Source organism: Phoenix dactylifera, unplaced genomic scaffold (genome assembly GCF_009389715.1).
Source record: "Phoenix dactylifera cultivar Barhee BC4 unplaced genomic scaffold, palm_55x_up_171113_PBpolish2nd_filt_p 000090F, whole genome shotgun sequence".
In the NCBI taxonomy this organism is placed as follows: domain Eukaryota; kingdom Viridiplantae; phylum Streptophyta; class Magnoliopsida; order Arecales; family Arecaceae; genus Phoenix; species Phoenix dactylifera.
In genome coordinates this window covers 1,203,588-1,224,080 of record NW_024067679.1, presented here as the reverse complement: position 1 = coordinate 1,224,080, position 20,493 = coordinate 1,203,588, and the positions used below count along the sequence as shown (strand labels likewise).

At 38.0% G+C, this 20,493-nt stretch overlaps 1 protein-coding gene across 5 annotated transcripts; it reads right to left on the bottom strand.

Annotated features, from left to right (window-relative positions):
• Positions 1-2,838: 2,838 nt before the first annotated feature.
• LOC103721838 lies at positions 2,839-18,585 on the bottom strand. Of its 5 annotated transcripts, XR_003388473.2 has the most exons (8): positions 18,454-18,585; positions 18,190-18,331; positions 17,057-17,258; positions 8,601-8,877; positions 7,924-8,286; positions 6,843-6,956; positions 3,213-3,250; positions 2,839-3,085 (listed from the first exon to the last, which is right to left on the bottom strand). XR_003388473.2 is itself a non-coding variant. In XM_008812196.4 (6 exons), the coding sequence occupies exons 3-5, from the start codon at positions 17,223-17,225 to the stop codon at positions 7,944-7,946; spliced, it is 789 nt and encodes a 262-aa protein (XP_008810418.2). In that variant the 5' UTR covers positions 17,226-17,258; positions 18,190-18,331; positions 18,454-18,585; the 3' UTR covers positions 6,688-6,956; positions 7,924-7,943. The 5 variants fall into 5 exon arrangements, 3 of the variants coding, with proteins under 3 accessions (XP_008810418.2, XP_008810419.2, XP_008810421.2); XR_005507101.1 differs by lacking the exon at positions 3,213-3,250; XM_008812196.4 differs by lacking the exons at positions 2,839-3,085; positions 3,213-3,250 and having other exon boundaries at positions 6,688-6,956.
• Positions 18,586-20,493: the final 1,908 nt, after the last annotated feature.

Below are 20,493 nucleotides of genomic sequence, written 5' to 3'. Positions count from 1 at the left end.
GTCTCTTTGGGGTTGCCTCGATCTCTTGAGGAGCTTGCCTACCTAAGGTGCCCAGGACCTCGGCGGGACCACCAAAGATGGTATTGATGACCCTAGCAGTCAGGTGGTTGTCGATCGACTCCGAGGGCGGTAGACCCGAGGTTGAAGCGGGCGCTCCTCGGTCCTGCTGAAAGCGTACATACGGGTCTAGCCTCCCGCATCAGATAAGTGCCTCAATTTCATTTTTAAGCTAGATGCACTCCTCAGTGTCATGGTCGTTGTCCTGGTGGAAGCGGCAATACATTTCTGGTCTCGCTTGGCTGTTAGGGTCCTCATAGGATGCGGAGGGCGGAGATAGCCTTGACCCTCAATCTCCATAAGGATCTAAGTCTTCGGGGTGGAGAGTAGAGTGTACTTTCTAAAGTTCCAAAGAGGGTTTTTGGGTCATTGTGTGCATCTTTCGCACCGAGGTGAAACACTTTTCAGCTCTCTCCGCTCCTCACGGCCCCTCTTGCCTCCTCGAGGTGGTCTCCTGCTAGCAGACTTATGGTGGGAGGCCACGGCCTCCTTTGGATTGGCATAATTCTCTACCCGTGCCAGCATCTCGGTGAAGTCGGTGGGAAGTGCTTTTCTAAAGAGAATAGGAAGCGCGATGACTATAGGCCTCTCTTCATCATCGACATTATGATTGACTGATCTAGATCACAGACCTCCAACATCGCCGTATTGAAGTAGCTGATATAGTCCCTAAGGGACTCTTTCTTCTTCTACTTGATGCCGAGCAGTGCATCCGAGCTACAACGCCTTCTTCGGCTGGAGACGAAGTACGTTGTGAAGAGGCGAGCGAGCTACTTGAAAGAGTGGATAGATTCGAGCCGAAGCCCAAAGAACCAAAATCAAGCTGCCTTGCACGGGGTTGCAGCGAAGGCCTTGCAAAGCACTACATCGATGGTCTGTGCAGCATCATAAGAACCTTGAAGGTCTCAAGATGATCTAGAGGATCAGAGGTGTCATCATATAGTTTTACTTGAGGCATCTTGAACCAAGGTGGGATCGGTTCCGTCATGATATGCTTGGTGAAGGGGGGCTTTGAGGAGAAGTTGAGGTCGTTGTTCGCTTTTAGAATCTGTCCTCCGAGGTTCTGAATCAGTCAGCGCCCGCACTTGTTAAATGAGAAAGTTGAATTGCTCCTTGCCCATAGGCAATGTAGGTTGCTCCTGTGGAGCATGTTTTGGACTTTGTAACGACCCTCGAAAGGTTGGAGCGCAGCATTGCAAACCGTGCGATGTGCCGCAAGCTTCTTTTGACCTCATGCTAGTTATCACTCTCTTCGATTGAAGATGATGTAGATGGGGGGCAGACCCTTTCTCTAATGCCAATCTATTGCTGTCGAATCCAAATCGAGATCGGAGTGCAGCTCAAACGACCCTAAGGTCAGTTGAGACGAGCTGAGCTAGTTAGTTGAGGTGTCGAGCACAGGTCTCCTCTGAGGATGGCCTGCAAGAAGTCCGTTTGCCGGAGAATTTCCGGCGGAGGACCCTTCGATGTCTAAGTTAGAATAGAGAGGCCATAGTTTAGAAGGAAGAAATTTCAACAGAGTGTAGTTCTCTGTGAGGAATGAATATCGTGGAGTACATGTTACCATGTACTTGAGGTCCTCCGAGCTGCCTATTTATATAAAGGAATCCGTTTAGTCGCTACCTGGGCTGACGTGGCGTGCACTGATGGCTAGATAACGGCCGGTTGTACGGCTACAGCTCAAGAGTCAGTCTGCATGGATAGCATGCAATGCTAGTCGGGCACAGACTATGGTGCTACCATGATTGTGGGTTGCTAAAGCTATTGGTTGTTAGGACTGCCAGTCCTTATTGGCACGTGTCAATGGGTTCCTTGGTTAGAGGCAAAGTCATTTACCTCGATTGGTCAGCTCCTCAGCTAGGGCCGAAGTTGTCCGAGGTCGGTTTATGCTGAGGTCATGGAGTGGTCGGTCTTATTCGAGATCAGCTTATGCCAAGGTCATGGAGTGGCCGGTCTTATTCGAGGTCGAGTGTCCAATATTTTTTCCATCAGTAAGAGTTAACACCTGATCATGCTTAGGCTCACAAAAGAGTAGGATGTCATCACAATGGTGTTGACCATTCATTCCTTCAGAGCCACCAGGAGGATCGATGCAATTGATTAAGTTTTGCTACCGAGCCTTGTTAAGGAGTGCTTGTTAAGGAGTGCAGTAAGCAAATTAAAGATAGAATAAACAGCAATGGAGACAAAGGGATCTCCCTGCCTGAGTCCTCTCTCTCCCTGATGGACCATTGATGAGAACAGCTACTCTGGTTGTTGTCAATATTGCTTTTACCCATTCAATCCATTGCAGGGGGAATCCTCTTTTTTTCATTACAAGAAGAATAAATTTTGATCTCAGCTTGTCATAATCCTTCTCAAAGTCAAACTTGTACCTAATTTTTCGATCTTTTTTTTCCATTGCAATGATGATGAATCTCATGTGCACAAAGAAAATTGTAGGTTTGAAGCCTGTTATGAAGCCTGTTTGCACCTTATCAATCAATTTATTCATCATAGATTGTGCTTGGAATTGCTTACAATCATTGCAAATAGAGTGCAAACAATAACGAATAATAGAGCAACTTTATTATATTATGTATAGAGCCATACTTATGTTAACGAAGTACCGAAGAAAAAAAAGAAAAATCCTATCTCCTACTCCTTTAAGTTTCCGCAACATTAAGGACTTCAATTAGGGTAGAGAAAGACGGATCTCTTCTCTTCTCTCTGATCAGATTGCTAAAATGCTGTTAGTAAATGTTCCCACTTTGCCTTTATCAGTTATAAGATTAGCAGTGATTTCTTTCAGAAAACACCTATTATAAGTTCTCTTTCTTCAATAAGATACATGCAATGTTTTCTCTCAAAAAATAAAGGATACATGCAATGAGTGTTTAATTATCTCATAGAGCATATTCACTTTTATAAATAATTCTTTCAACAAATAAATATCTCTATATTTCTTCTCCCAAAAAGAAACATATGTGTTGCTTCATTGCTTTCCATTCTTAATAGACTGCTTGGTAGCGTGACGGCTTGCAAACATCTGTCAACAAAATACAAAATAGGAGGTGGGTGGGGGGAGTCAAATGAGTAAAATACAAACCATAGATAGTCTCATAACCATAACTTGTCATTTCTTAGCATAGGCTAAATCGGAACCAGAAAATTACCGAACTAATAGAAATCGGCGAGCACGCCTCGAAGCAACCTATGATGACATTCAACATGAAACAGATGTGAGAGGGACAGTGAGAAATGTGATGCACACATTGCATCTGGTGCAATTAACATTGGCAGCCATGATTGGGAAGGCAAGAACAATGTGACAAAGGATTATTATACCAAACTTGACTCCCACTTGCAGTTGATTAGTCACCACACCACCATCAAGTTTGGTGAATGCACAAAAAACACAAAGGCAAGGCATATAGAAAAGGAGGTTGGTTGGTCCATCCTTTTCAAAGCATTTGTTTTTTGCCTTTAAGTTAAATGCGGCCCCAGCTAAAGATTTAGATGACTATTAACCAAAGAAATCATAATTAACACACTTCAAAGTAGGAATTTGTTCTTCTTTCCAATCATGTGGAAACAAGATATAGAACTGCAGGAAAGGAAAGGAAAGGAACAGTGCTTCTTGGCTTGACGTCAATGAATGAAGAGAATTTGCTGCTAGCTAGACTCAAATTTGTGGCCAACTAACATATGTATTCTAGTGTCATGATGCTAGCTTAGACCGGGAACTCGACCAACTTATGGGATCTTTTGTGTAACACCTCTTGTTCTACTTAAGCTGAGCATGAAGGCTAGTAGGTGGCTAAGGAATTGTTTGTTTATAAATTGGACCAATCCAGCAATTCACAAGGGAAAGCTCACTAGAGCCAAAAATAGGGCAAAGAACAGAAGATCCTTCCTTATCTATGGAATACATGAGGATTCAAATGCTAATTTGTGTCATAAGCTATCAGCCAGATGTTTGTGGAACAAGGGACAATGATCAAGAAAGAATTGAAATTCTGGGTTCCATTAAGAGCCAAGCCAGAATGTCGGCACAGAGGCAAGGGAACATGCTAAAGCTAAAGCATAAAAGCCAAAAGGAGCAGAGAACTGAAAGTAAAAGCTGGTTCCCAAGTGGATATATAGTTGAATCATTCTCACCATTTTAAGAATGAATCTTTCTCTAGAGAAGGCTTGACAGGAATTTGGAAGGTTATTTCTTGAATAAATCTAGGTATGATGTAATTGTAAGTAAACCTAACCTATATTTTCCTTTGTCTAATCTTAAACAGCTGTCAATCTTAAAGAAGATTCTCATCTTGGTAGAGACCTTGATTTATGTTTGTATTGAGCACCAAAATCTTGGACTTATTATCTCGACTGATACATCCTATATATCTACGAGATATCGGCAAATATAAAATCTATTAAATACAAAATAATGAAGAGATTTCAATAATTAAATACAAAAATTAATATCTTAAGATAGTAATTTATCTTGATTTTAACTAACACTGCAGATATTCTGATCTCAAGAAAATTAATTATTGGCCGATATAAACCTAGATCTCGTTCATCTTGATATTGGCCAGCCACTACTACTAATTTTTTTTTCTCTATCATGGCCATTCTGGATGTGCACCTTAGCTGGCATTGACCACTCTATACCAGGTACAAGTCCTTATTTGTTGAACAGGTTTATTGGGTTTATTTCCTAGGCTGAATGGCCCACAAGAATTGAATGGACATGTATGCATCATATATAGAGTTTATTTTATAACTCTCTTTATTAATATGTTGTCATTGTTGTATCTATTAGATTAATTCTTGTTGATAAAAATAAGAAGAAAACATTTTTTTGGAGTATATAATAATTTTCTGTACAAAATAAGGTGTCTATCTTGAGGGTTACTGATGAATTAGTTAGTGCAAAGTCAATGTAGGTCTGTATCATCTTTGGTTGGGCTGGGCTTGAGGTTAATTCAGCAGATTCTGTCATGACCTTGAGACAGCATGATCAAGATTTAATAGACAATCAAACTAACAATGGCCCCATCCATGACTGGCTCATCAATAACACCTTTTTGTTTTGTCACTGGGGTGTAATTGAACCGAGTTTGATCGAGTTTGCATTTGATCATCATTGGTGTCAAATGAGTTATCAGCCTAAACTCCAAAATCAAGCTCCATTTATTTATCATTAGTTCAAGGTTAATTTCGAATCAAGCTGAACAGGAGGCTATTTGATTAGTCAGATAATCCTAAGTCAAGCTGAAACTAGCCCAAGATTAAATCAATGATATACGAAATACAGGATATATAACTTAAATATTATCAAGGTTTATTGTGCAAAGCTTAATTGAGATGGCTCGATTTTTGGCTCGGCTTGATTTTAATTTCGAGCTTGTTTTGTTTTAGTTATCCCAAGTAGTACTAGGCAGTAAAGCTTGATTCAAGGCTAGCTTGAGGTGAGCCAACCTTAACTTGCCGCGATCCGTTTGATCTAGAACCGATCCTAGTGATTCAGGCAATATTTGCCCAAACTGATGCCCTCTTGCACCACCAAAGGTTTGGTTTAGTATGTATCTATTGGTGTATGCTGGATTCATTATGTCATACCTTCTTTAAGTAATTTCTTTGCAATATCAATGGCACATATATAGTGTATCTTCATTTGGTCAAGTGTATTGTTGTAGGGACCATTTAGCTACTTTTCCCTCAAAATAACCTGTTCAAAACTAAGGCTATATGGGATGACAATCAAGTGAGCACCAATTTTGAAGTCTATAGTAATCTAAAGGTAGCCATCAATGCAAGTAGGCAAAAGATTCTCACTTAGCCTTCATTCACAACCAACAAAGGCATAAGATTGAGTTTTGATTTGGAATTAAATCAATCTACAAGAGAAAGATCTTATCCCATTTTATCTAAAAGCTTAAGGGCATATTTGGGAAAAAAAAAATATTCTAATTTTTGGCAGGTAGATATTGGACTTTTCTACATCCCACATGAGTCTTTTTCTTTTCTATAAAATGTGGAAATCTAATTCTTATTGAAAAATTACTTTTCCATCTCTCTTTTTTAAAAACTCTAATAAAAAAATAAGACTTTTCTTCATTTTTCCATTGAGAACCAAACGAGTTGTTAATATTTAGGACATGTAGTTTCCGTTTGGGTCACTTCACATAAAAATATCATATACCAGTGACTAACAACTAACATCCAATGAACCGGATTAGCATTGACTATCACAACCTCTAACAACCATTTCAGGGCTAGTAATGACATATGGTCTAGGTTTTTGACAAAGATCTAAGTGCTATAACACTGGATATAGCAGCCAGTGGCCAGCATGGCACATGCCGCAATCAAAATTTGAAAACACCAAGAACCTTTGTTTTAATATAGAAAATATTACAAACAAAATTAATGGATGTTCTGCCAACTCATTCTAGGTAACAATATTGGCGTGCCTTGGTGCATCCTGTTGGCACAAACAAGCACAGGCCGGCATTTGAAACCTTGCTTACAGAATTTAGCAATTTTTTTAACCCTTTATATAAAAATAAATTTTTAAGAAGAATTATTAAGGGCTTTACTAATTAAACTAGACGATATTGAAATAATAGTTTCATGACCACATCCAGAACTGTAAGTTGAAACAATGGTCCAATATATTAAGGATCAAGCATCCATAAGTTGCATTTATCAACTAGTTTCTTGAAAATTGACACAATTATGAAATACAATAGGTAAAATATAATTTTGATTTAAAGAGGAGAGAGAGAGACTGGCCACCCACCCACCTGTTTATAATTAGTAAGGAGAAGAAAGAGTGTACATGAGGAGGATTGCTGAGTCTTGACAATGATCTGTCTGCTGTGAGCTTCCAAAGTGGCCTATCAGCAACTCTTGATGGCCTGATAGAGAGGAGAATACGCATCAGTTGATTACATTCATCATTAGCTTAGCTGTCAAATGGGTGAGAAAGGTTAAAATGCCAACTTAAACCATTAGGGTAAAGCACATGGCAATACAGACTGGGGAAGAGATACAGAAAGTGAGTAGGAACCAATCCATGCGACGGACCAAAATCTGATCTGATCACACCATCTCCTAGATCAAATGCATGAAAATATATTTTGACATAGCTTACAACATTGCACTTGAACAATTCTTCAAAACATTTTGATAAAAGATTTTATAACCCACTGAAAGGAATTCTTGGCTTTCAACTTCTAATAGATGCTAAAAATAACCAAATATGCTGAGAAGTATATTCCTATATTCACTCATGGAGCACAATATAAGGGTCTCTAAAGGCCACAGTGAAAAGCAGATCTATCTTAGTCTGACAAATAACAACCTTGTTACTCTTACAACGAGCAGAAAATTTTCTAACAAGGTTCACTGTCTTGGTACCAAATCCTATACCGGTACCATTCTATTACGGTGTCGGTACATAAGGTACGAAGGCCGGTTCAGCATATTAAAGTTGGTACACCTTCTGTACCGTATACTGATTTGGGACCGATAGGATATAGTCGGTACGCACTGGTATTAACCAGTATGGAAAACCTTGATTGTAACTCAGTGCTAGCATTAAACTCAAAGCTACATAACTTATATAGATGTACATGGATATTAAACATGATGAATGCAGTAACTTTCTTTGCCCAAAAGTAGGAAAACTAAGAAGAAAAGAAAGAAGTGAAACAACTTGATTATCCACAGACAGCCAAATTTTATGGAAAAAAGGGGCCAGGTTGCTCAGTGAATCAACAGATCACGTATATTGAACAAGATTCAATTTGAATAGTGCAATCTTGTTAGAGAGCAACTAAACAATATCCAGACAACAGTACAACAGGCTTTCAGGTACAGAACCTTGCTTTATATTTCTCAAGTCACTCTCTTCTCCGACTCTTATGGTGATGCTTGGATCTCTTCTCCTTCCTTTTTGTTTTCCTTGACTTTTTCTCCTCTGATCTCTTCTTCTCTTTGGAATGGTGTTTCTTTGCGATACATGAATCATCAGTCTTAACCTTTATATCAGAATCATCTTTAAGCAGCTCATAAGATCTTAGAACAGAAGGCTTTTCTGGACCAAGAACCCGGCGTTCCCATTCTTCTTTCACCCGCACATCAGGATTCAACAAGGGCTGTCCATCATGATCTAAAGATGTTGATGAGAGATATGGACCAGGTTCATCCATCCTTGAACCTATGGCACCTCTGCCTCGCTTGGCCCTGGCATGCAACACAAAGGAGTTCTTGTCCATGAGGAACATCAGAGAAAGCAATAAAAGCACCCATCCTGTGCTCAACACAAATTACTCGTGAAGTGCAACCACAAAGTGGCACTTTACTCTTAATGAAGCTGAATATATATAAAATCAATAGACTATAAAAACCAAAGGACTGTCTAAAAGGAGATTACAAACATAGTTTACATGTTAAATGACATGCCAGAAAATTGCAATTGCTTTGATGTTCGGCAAGTCCATAGTTAATGCAATATTCAGTCCGATGACAAAATAACGAGATGATCAGCCATTGCTTACCTTGAGTGAAGAAACTCTTCAATTTCAGCATCCCTTAGACCATCATCATCATCAAAGTTGCGATCCTCAGGACCCCGTTTGCTCGATGAAGAAGAAACAGCAGGATCTCTATTGGCTTGTTTGTGCCTTGAACTAGAACTTGATTTTATCAAATTAGTGTGCTGTTTGTCAGCCCTCAATGTGCTTTCATCTTTTGTGCCACTCTTCAGCTTAGCCTCCAACTCCAGTTCCTTTTCTCGAGCACGCCACATTTCACCAACCTCGACAGTTCGATTTGCTGAAGAATAATCAACATTTAAATAATATTAGCCAACTAGTCAGACATAAACATCCAACACACTGGAGAAAAACTAGGACTCTGTAAATGATGAAAAAATTCAACAAGCAAAATTAGATTGATAAGATGCAAAGAATATTGCTTTCAGTAAAGTTTTGGCTATTTCTTAGAGAAGCTGCTAATAAACAAGTGACATATTGACCTTAAACAGAAATTTGAAAATTTGCAGTTTCACCACCAGTGCAGACCACTGTCTACCAGACAACCTTGGGATCGCAGCCACTGGTAAGATGCAAGCAGAAATGATCCTCTGCTGCCTTTGTCCTAACAAGAATATCTATTTTAAGTGACAATGATACAGTTTTCAGACTTTAGCTGCGGAACATTACTTGGTGGCAAAATCACTTGAACAGCGCATCACCTATGTATTTAAATCCTTGTGGCGTGCTGCCCCCGGTCTTTGATTTAAAGTGCCACTTTTTGCAGAAGCTCAGATAAGATGATCAGAAGAAATAAGGTATTATGCTTAGCTTTCACAATACGTAAATAAAGCCAATAGTGGGATGGGCACAAAAAGTGTCATAAGAAATCTCTACGGCTGCAGTGATGCTCTGATATGATGACTAAGTCACAGGACAACCAAAAGAGGTTTATGCATGCCTTTAAGCTGTTAAGGGCCCAAAAAAGGTCTAAGATTGAGAAGGGATCTCTGGAATAGTATCTTGGACTGATTCCATTCGTTGGGATATCGAAATAGGTTATAATCTGAAATTTGCCAGGTTGCTTTTGGACAAAATTACAAAAGAGGGACTGGGTGCACTTACCTGAGTCAATTCACTAAGCAGACACCAAATCTGATCTCCAAAGGCACCAGAAAGTAATTAATGTTAGTCTTGGCACATACGTTACATGGTTGTTTTTTTAAATATAATGTCTAGATAAATCTTTTGTACTGAGGATGGCATCTTGCGATTCTAATCATCTTAAACCTGAAACATGCTCCATATTTTGACCCTAATAACCATCCCAAGGAGTGTAAAAGGCATTCGATTCAATAAGAACAGCAAACTTCAATTTACCAAATACCATTTTCTGATATTCAAGCAGGCGAAATTCGGATTAGATTCAACAATTCTACCTTAGATCTCATCAGCCACCAAAGAAGACTTATCTACTGGTTCTACAGATCTTAGTATCTGATTCACCTGCTTTGAGTTTTATAATGCACATCTGCTGTTATGGCTACCGCCTGACTTTTGAGCCATATACAATAGTCTGACAGCACCTACTATGCATCTTTACCCCGCTTTTAACTTCATACTACTAAGGTTTATTTGAGTGTTTATGAACCATATAGCACCCATTACAATACTCATTTGACGGTTTTGTATTCTGTTTTAGTTAATGGTATCCAATTTAGGTCTTCTTTTCATGTCCATTCTTTAATATCTTAATCATTTCCCTTACATGTTTGTTTAGGTTGTTTCATCTTATTGTTTAAGCCACTTTTTCCAAATGCAGTCCATGTAGCTGCAAATGGACCCACACATGCAGATGTTGTCCCACAATCACAATGTATTGCACGAATGTAATCCCTGTATGCAGCGAAGCACCATAGCAGGTTGTTCATCCCCGGATGCAGTGGTGCCCCATAGCAGGTAGTCAGGCACCCACACAAGGCCTAAGTGGCCTGCATCAGTGGTCCATGCCTCATCTCTCTCTCTCTCTCTCTCTCTCTCTCTCTCTCTCTCTCATTCACTCATATACACACACTCCACTCGCCCCACTTTATTTACTAAGGGGTAGATTTTTTGCTACATTAACCTAATTGAAATTAGAGAATAGTACATACCATTTCTTTCAGTGGAGATATTAAAATAGGCTCCCAAATAAGTGTGCAAATGTATACTCAAGTTTCCTTATTTTTTCTCTTAATGTTCACTTGTTTATTTCTAATTTCTCACTCGTTGTTATCTATTTATGTTTATCAAGTTTATTTTCTAACTTTTATAAATACTAACTGTATATGCACTCACAAACAGCATTTGTGCTATTTGAAAGACCTAGCTGCCAAGCCCACTTTCTAAACACTGGTTCAGGGATTGTTGAGCTGTTATGAAGATTTTTGCTCTGTTATAAATTCAAGCTCTACTTGGAAGTTTTCAAATTTCATAAAAGCCTTTTTAGGATTTGAGGTGCTCGACACTAGGTTACTCTGCCTTTATCACTAGCCTTCACCACCATTGTTACCTTAGTTATTAAATGTTTAGTCAGTCTTTTTTACCCTGCATGGCTATATAAACAATTTACTGGAGCATTTTCCTTGTCATAAGGCCATACTTCCCTAATACACATGGAATAAATAGTATAAAGGGAATGCCCATGAGGATTAAAATTGATTTCCAAAGCAAAGAATAGGAAACAACCAATAAAAACATGAGAGAAAATTGTCAAAAGTGCCTGTGAAACGATAAGATCTTGGTGAAACCAGTGAGAAACAAGTTGGCAATGGATTTACTACAAGTTGCATTAGAAATTTTCCAAGTTTTAGCACCCTGTTGTTTCCTCTGACAGTCTCAACCACCCCCCATTCTAGAAATACTAAACTCAGGCCCCATTTTGCATTGCTTTTAGAGGGCCAAAAAGCCGTTCTTGGAGAGACAGAGACTCTTTTGGGATATCTTTAGGTGTTTGGTAAAAATTTTGAAACATCTTTCTCCTTCCTCCAAAAGCTGAAAAAAAAATCTACTAGGGAAAAGCTCCAATTTGGAGGTTTTGGGCAACAACACTATTGGAGACATGTCGGGAAGCTGCTTTCTTGGGAGGGGAAGACAAAAGCTCACCCAAGAGACCTGAATTTGAGTCCTAACAATGAAATTCTTTAAAAAACTAAATTAAAATATTTTTTATTGCCATAATTGTGATTAGTGATTTTAAGTTTCAACCTTATCTATTATCATGATTTAACATAACAAGCATAAGTGTCATCTAGCAATCAAGATATGCTTAAATTCTTGGTTCACATGCATGTCGACATGTAAGTTCTAAGACATAATGGCATATAGCCACGTTAGCATAAATCTCGAGTAAATCTTTGATGCTCTCCACCTACATGAATTTTGGCATAAATTTCTTATTTGCTAGCTCATATATCATCATTGACCAATTTCCTCAGACTTTGTATACATCATGCAAGAATTTTAGACTAGAGGCCAACAAGATCTCATAGTCACCTTCCTATGTTATTGCATGGATTATACCATCTCCATGTTCTAGTTCTAGATCTAGAACATACTTCTCTTCTTACCTTTACTTCAATCTAATAAGTTATCCAATTTTCAAATTGTATCTAGTTTGCATAGATGTCCTAGAATTTATTCCTTAACCCTTGACACTCATCAATCGACATGGGCTACAAATTTTCCCATTAATTCTAGAACCATTGTTTTATAGCATGCTCTTTCAGAAGACTCACTTGTCATGCATCTTAAGGAGGTAATTTGTTTCTATCTAATTATCCTTCCAGTGCATTTTCACACTAAGATTAAAATGAATGAAGATTCTTATGTATGCCAATGGTGTATAGGTTTTGAACCATCATTCATACTTTCCTGTAAGGTCGTTAAGGTCTTATGTGCTGATCTGAAGCAAGGATACAGATACTACATACAAATACAACATGATATAGATACTTCAATAAAGAAAATATTGGAAAGTAGGATACATGGATGGAATATGGTAATATAAAAACACAACATACTCCATGCTGAATGCAGTAACGTAGACATTCATAAACTTTATCATATCACCATTTAATTTATAGACAACATAACCTAACTCCATACAATAAGACTGACATCATGAAATCTAAAATTAACCACCCATCATTAGAAGGAAGGTCTACATTCAACGAAAGAAAAGAAAGCCCTCGCTTCATCCATGAAGGCATTCGGAAGGTATTCTGGCATACCAGGGAATTCTCAAAGGCCTCCTTATATATTTAAGAAGTCTGATATATAAGATAAATATCTGATACATATCCTAACAAATATCATATAGAGATGCAACATGCAATATTAAATATCCATGCTTTCCACTTCCTCTCATTTTAAAATTTTGTAACCAAAATCTTCCACCTAGGGAGCAGCCACATGCTGTAGAAACTCTTCAAAATCTTGCTCCTGTTTCCCATGATCTTCCACAATCAAAATCTTCCTGTATGAAATTTAGGAACCCCACTTCCGTCTTTTGCATCCAAACCTACTCTCCAACCTACTCTTAGGGTCTGTTTGGATGACTGCACTGAAAATCCAATTGGATTCATGGATCAGGCCGGCACAATCAGCAAAATTATGAGATTACAGACTGGGCTCAGCCTATATTCATAAGTACCCAAGAATAGCTTTGGAGTGGGCTGACTTGAATTAAAGACCAGTAGGCCTTTTTTTTTTCTTCCTAAGAAATTCGAGCCGGCCCACTCCAAAGCTATTCCAAGATACTTATGAATATAAGCCTAACCCAACCTATAATCCCATGATTTTGTTGCTTGTGCTGGCCCAATCCATGAATCAATAGGATTTTCAGCTCAGCCATCCAAATAAACCCTTAGTTTCGAAACTAAGATATAAAGGAGAACATCTCATGAAGTCTACTAATTTTCTTCCCTGAAGATGCCTTGTGTCAATATGCATGATCATAATGCACATTAGCAGAATGGAAAAGTCAAGACAAAATAACTAAGAACATGCTGGGCTTGTTTGGATGTGCTGGTAAGCTATCCCAAGAATATACCTAAGAAGTTAGCATGGGAGAGAGTAAAGATTTTTTCTAATGAAGGAAACTTTAGCCTCTGCAATCCCCAGAAAAGGGGATACTGGAAATCACTTCTAAGAAAACTCCAGTATCCTTCTTTTTTATAAATTCTATGATCCAAAATCTCCTGATGCATCGAGTTTTTTCTGCTATTGTTGCCTAATTCTCCTCTACCTTCACTATCTCTCTCTTAAGATTTGATGGGGGGAGGAACTTATCACTGGAATAGCTTATGGGGGCACCGAAACAGGTCCTTCATCTATTGCAAGGACTATCAACTTTCGCCATTGCATACTCAAATCTATTCCAAGGACTATTTCCTTAAAAATCTATATTCTGGGCTTCAAACAGAAGCATAGGTTATTTGAAAATACATATCTTCCTTGATAAATCTCTGAACATGACATGCACTTTCCGTGTTTCTCAAGACATCACCTTATCTCACTCCTACCCCTCTAGCCCTCCCTTTATTCTTAATTATTAAGAGCCTAACCTTTCTCTATCCTTCTTTTCCCAGTAAAGCATAGCCTTCCCCTAAAACACATGCTTCTTCATTGTGCTATGATTACTCAAGTTTACAATAGCTACTGCAGTGCTGATGTGTCCATGGATATGATATCTATTGGTCTTTTTTCTCAAATTAACAACCTACCATCCATTTAACTCTTCATGATTGCCATCTGCTAAAAAGGCATTTAATAAACTTTCCTAACAATTACAAACAAATAAACTGACTGCGCATTCTCAAAGAAATCTATTTGCACCAAGAGGCATCAATCATACCAAAAAATTCTCAACGTTTCTACAAGGTAAGACATAATGGCTGAAGAAATTACTATTCCATCCTCCAACAAACCAAGAAATAGGATATTGATCCTCTTCAAGCAAATATGATGCAATCAAGGACAATGGACCCTCTAAAGAGGGCCTTACTGCAAACATCTATTGTTCAAAGAAAAGACCACCAAGATCTGGTTGCCCCTTTTATTTGATTCCAAGTGATCTAAATTCCAGCCCATTTAGTTAGCTTCTTTCCTAACTTTCGATCTGATCTTTAGGGGTCCTTTTAGGCTTAATTTTGTTTCTCCAACATCAACAGATTTTAGATTTACTTGGCAGGCCTATTTCGAGGGTGTAATGAACATCTAAAAACACTAGCACAGGGCACCCAATAATGGTTATTTAGTCTCATATTTGTAGCATGATTGGACTCAAATTTGAGAAAACACAAGTGACCAGTAAGCCCTAACTAAAAAACAATAAGAACAAGCTGTTGGTCCCTATAATGGGCGTCCTAAGAGGATTCAGCTAGGGCAGCCAGTTGGTTTAATCCTTGAAATGCCTTCAATTTATTTCTAAATTAGTGTAGAACTTGTGACATGATAAGCCTATTAAAGGGGTCTTATAGCTGACCCTTCTGTAGCCAGACTGAAGTTCAAATGAGAATGTAAGATGACTGTGGTTTATCAACGACATTTTTGTAATTTGTTGTAAAAAATGCCTTTCTTTACTGAGGATTTACATAAGTGAATAAGTAGATCCGTCAGCATATTTATCATCTTTAATGAACTACATATGATCTCAATAAGGTCCATGTGCTAGGTTTAAGTAGTCCAATCAAGGAGTTTAACCAACTGTTTCGTCAGAACTAAGACCAGGCTGTAATCATTTGCAACACTCTACGACCTAGGACATTGATCTCAATGGTAATAGAAAATGGACAGCAGCATATGTTGATAGAAAGTAATTAAACAAGTGAGTGTAATTGAAACATTCAATGAACAAATTACTCACACTTAATTTTTGATGAGTGCTTTCCTTCATCATCAAATGCAACTTATAATAGAATTTAATGAAAACAACGGCTTATTGAAGAAAATAAGCTTAACGAAGAAACAGGACCATTTCAGTAAACAGGAAAGGATCAAATATAATGGGGCAGAGATGGGAGATATTTTCTATATGTTGTGACAACAAAAGCAAACTATGCTTATCTTATCCATGGAATGTTGCAAATATAGATGCTGGCAAATTGGATTTGTTTAACACGGAGAAAGACAATTTCACTGTTTCTAAAAATAAAAATCTAAGAAAAACTGTTAGCTGATATCTTGCTTTCCCTTGCCTCTGCCAGGAGTGGAAAGGCTAAACATAGAGAAAAATGGGGTCCGGTGATTTCTTTTCCCAATCACCTAGTAGTCCTATACCGCTGCCCCATGTATATATCAGCACAAGAAAGAAAGCTAGTTGCAAAGTTTATCAGAGACCGCTTGGTTATCATACAGAGATTGTCTTATTACTCAATATATAATGAGTCTTGATGAATGCACAACCCTTCTAGAGAAAGGAGTTCATGCAATGACAGTAGTGTGATCAGTGTTTCATGTGCATTTTCCGATTTGCCTTTCAGAATGTGAAAACCTCTACCTTCAAGAAGTGAGAACTACTTGAAAAGTGCTGTTGTATTAGTCTGCTGGATAAAAACAAACTAGTAATAGGTTACTCCAGGTTTTTTCATTCTATATGCCTGTTATTATTCATGTACATAGGGAGCGGTCTACAAGCACACGTCTGAAGGTTCAATTAGAAAATTGATGTGTGCCCAACATACAGTCAATAAGTAGGTACAATAAGCTGTCTTGTTTTGTTTCCGTAGAGGATTTGTTATCAATCCTAGTTTGAGCAGAAATTGTCATAAATAAGCTATTTAGAATATGACAGGATCCGATCAAAAGTCTTTCCAGCTGATGGTAAAATTAAGTATTAAGCTCAAGAATCAGGATTGTTTTTAAGAGAGTCCTCTAAAATGTTAATGTGTGAGGGCTGCTGAGATGAAAGAAGTTATAGTAGCATATCTATCAAGAAAATAGAAATTAATTTAACCCTGTGAAAAGCCTTAGTTGCTAACCCTCGTCAAGTCATTTTCTTAATAGAAACGTGTGACTTGCATGAAATTCTAGTTACCTTTCAGAACACTCTAAACCCTTATCATTGAAAAGTTATTTTTTATTCAAAAAGGTGGTAGCGAACCTGTATAAGGTTCGCTGCAACTTTCCATCATATAACTTTGATTTACAGCTAACAGGAACCAGTCTAGATCCAACCTGAGTTGAACAACTCTCTAAAGAACTGAATCAAGAGACAAGAATACACTTTCTCCATATCAAACACGAACTGAAAATTCTAGTCGAGATTTGGCTGAGAGAGAACTACCTTCAGTGGGTCAAATTAAAAGAACTGACTGCATACATAACCTTGTTGCACTCCTAGAACAACAGCAGCAAAAATACAGTAATACAGTAATAATAACAACAACAGCAGCAAAAATACAGTAATACTGTAACAATAATTTCCAAATAAAACTAACCTTGTTGCACTCCTAGAACTGTGGCAGTGAGAAACCGTGAATTTGGACGACTCCTTACATTAGGCTGGTGGAGATAAACTTGAACACCTTCTTTGTCAGCTTGCAAGCGCAATCTCCTTGCCTCTTCCATCAGTAATGCAGCAAGGCGGTTCTCTGTCTCCAGATCCATTGATTGTGTGGTCTGTGATCCACTGAGAGATGACTGAGATTATATTTACAATTCCAATTAGATAATACAAAGGATAAATGTTGCGAGAAAAGTGCAGTTGAAAGTAATAATTCTGTCAAAATGAACAATGATCACCAGTGAAAATTATAGTCAATCTAAGATTTCATTTTCATGATCTTTCTTTTGTCCATTAGAGCATCTTACAAAACATTTCCAATGTCTCTCATTAGGCGCAACATCCACTGATATCGTGACCTATTATGACCATCAATATTGCAATATACTTGCTTTACAAAATGAACCACCCTAGTTACAAGCAAAACCTCAAGACACTACAGGACACATGATATTTTCAAAACTGAAATTCCCGTAGAAACATGTGATGAAAAATTAGTATAAACAGATACATTCTCATTAGATTTGACATTGTATCAGCCATCCAAATATCTAAAGGTGGAATTCAAAAAGGCTGAACGAAATAATACTTATGTTATGGCGTATACAGTATGCTGAAAAATGGAGCTAACATAGAACTGTATTGATTTTGCTGATTCATTATAAAGGATAGGACTTTTGGGGCTTCAAGGTTACCTATCTCGAGATAATCCACGCAAACATGATTTTTTGGGGGGGAGGGAGGCGGACTAACTCAGAACATGAACTCTATCAGATAATTGATTTGTTCATGAACTACTCTGTCATAATCACAACAAGCTATTTGCAATTAATAAATCATATTTCTAACATATCAGATAAATTTTGAAAAGAATTCCAATTCCTTTATGATTTGATTCAGTTTAGAAGCCATTGCCACACCCAAAGAAACAACCGACAGGCATCAATTTTCTTCGAAAGAATCAAAAACAAGAAACTCCATGGAGCACCCCCAACAAATCCAATATTAAAATTAATTCATCCAAAAGAAAGGAACTGAAATCCCTAGAAATCGAAATTCAGAACTGACCTAAAATTCGAGACCAAGAGAAGAGTAACGACGCGCCTCGCCTGCCTCCTCGACTTTCTAGCGATCCCGAACGAAGAGTCGATGAGAGAGAAGAGACGCGGCGGAGATGGTAGGGTCGGCGGAACAACTTCCTTCGAGAGCCCTGGAGGAATAAAAATTCTCTTAATCGATCGGATCCAATGGGTAACCCTCCACAGAACGCCACGTCATCAAATACACGAATCTTAAAGTGAAAACTAGCGTTAACGCAGCCGGTTGTTCCACCTGGTTTCTCCGACGAAGTGCTCAGCGATCGACGCCGGCGTGGAGAGCTCAGGACTCGAACTTACGCTCCGTTTGGGAGTTTGAGGGAGAAGAGGAAGGAATGAAAAATTTTAATGAGGAAGAAAAAGAAAAGAAAGGGATAGAATAAACTTTTTCCTCAGGTTTAGGAGAGAAAAGAAAAGAAACATATTTTTTTAACATTTTTATTAAAATATTTTTATTATAAAAGGAGCATGCTTATGAATAGATATGCAAATAGATAAGCGGATAGAACTAAAAATCCTCTTTATTATTTTCAAGATAGTCAAAATAGGAACATCCATGATGTCTAATAATGTGCAACACATTTTTTGTTGCTGAAAATTGGACCCGGAGGTGACCATGATCCATTTTTTCCCCAACATCTTCCGAATCATATTCAAAATTGAATGATATTACCTAGAAGACTTGCATTGATGGTAAATACAAGGCACATTCATTCACTATTTTCCTAAAATAGAGAAAGAGATCTGCCAATGATCGTATGTGCCTGTATGCAGTCCATCAGCTCGGATAAGCTGCATTTCCAGAACTTTTTATCAATAGCATAAGGTAACATTTGCTTCTTCCCTCTTAACTGCTGCTGTACGGATAAGCGGTTTTTAAAAACTACTCTTTTTACATGAGAAAAAAAGGTCTCCTGAATCAATCACCAATGCTTCAGAAAACTCAATGGAAGAATTAACCTGGTCGATATTGGAGGTATGAGATGATTAAAATTTGGTTCTCTGAACCAAAGAAACAAGGCTGCCTTGGCATGGGAATTGCATCAAATAAATAATGCTAAAGGATCTCTTAAGCTAATGTTGCATCAAATAGTTCCTGGGGACATCAATAGAAGCCAAAGACAACTGCTATGAAAATTTGTGGTATCAACATGACGAAGCAAGTTGCCCTTACAATTGGAACATAGCAGACTTTTATTTCAGCATATTGAAAGAAAAGCAAAGATGAACACCAAGGATCTCCTCTACGCAATTTTCCATCTGAAGATCCCAACAGTTGGTTTCTTGCAGGGTGAAGAACCAGGAATAAATAGGGGAAAAATACGAAATCTGTTTGCTACATGAGTGAGATCAAAATCCAACAATAAGTCAATGTTATGTTTGATGGCTCTTCATATGAGATGGAAAGAATGGAGAAATGAAACCTTGAAGAATTTTATGCAAACATCCAGAACTACTCTGACAGGGGGACAAAAGAATTTTACAGGCACAGCAAGAAAAGGCACAGCAGTCTCACCTCTCTGCCAAGCATTTTTTTCGGAAAAAAAAAAAGAAGAAAAACTCTAGATTACAATACTTTATTTGAACTGGTGGAAAGTTGAACTTGCTTAACCGCCTTGTTAGAGCTAAATTGACAGCTCAGGAATGGAATAGTTTAACAACTATTTGGCTCACGGGAGAGTGGAGTCGGATATCATTTTAAAGATAATAACAGCTCATGATCCCCCTTTATTCCCTATGAATAATAACAGCATCTACTTCAGATTTTCCATTCAAAGTTTAGATCTTTAACTAAAAACAAAAGCCCCGTATCCTATCTGATGAAAAATCCAAAAGAAAGATCAAGATATTTACGGAATCAATTCAATGGAATCGTAAGAAGAAAGGGAGAAGAGATCAAACCTTCCAAGGCGAGACTATGGTAAGCACCGGTAGCTATTCCCACAAATTTCGGCCGCCTATGGGTATATAGAGATGGAGATAGAATTAAAACAAAAGATGCCCTATGATATATTTATCCTATTTTTTTAATTTAAGAATAAAATATATATTATAAAAAATTTATTAAGTTTCAATTACTTTCTCTCCAAATCCTCCCACTTATGGAAGAAAAAAAAAAAAAAAAAAAAAAAAAGGAGAGAATTGGAGCTCAAAATTTTTCCTCCTATTCTCCCCTTTTCTTTTCCTTTTTCAGCGGAAGAAAAGGATCCTTAGGCGACCTGGCCCAAAGAAAGGCCCACCGCAGAGGGGAGAAAAGGTGGGGGACGATGGTGGT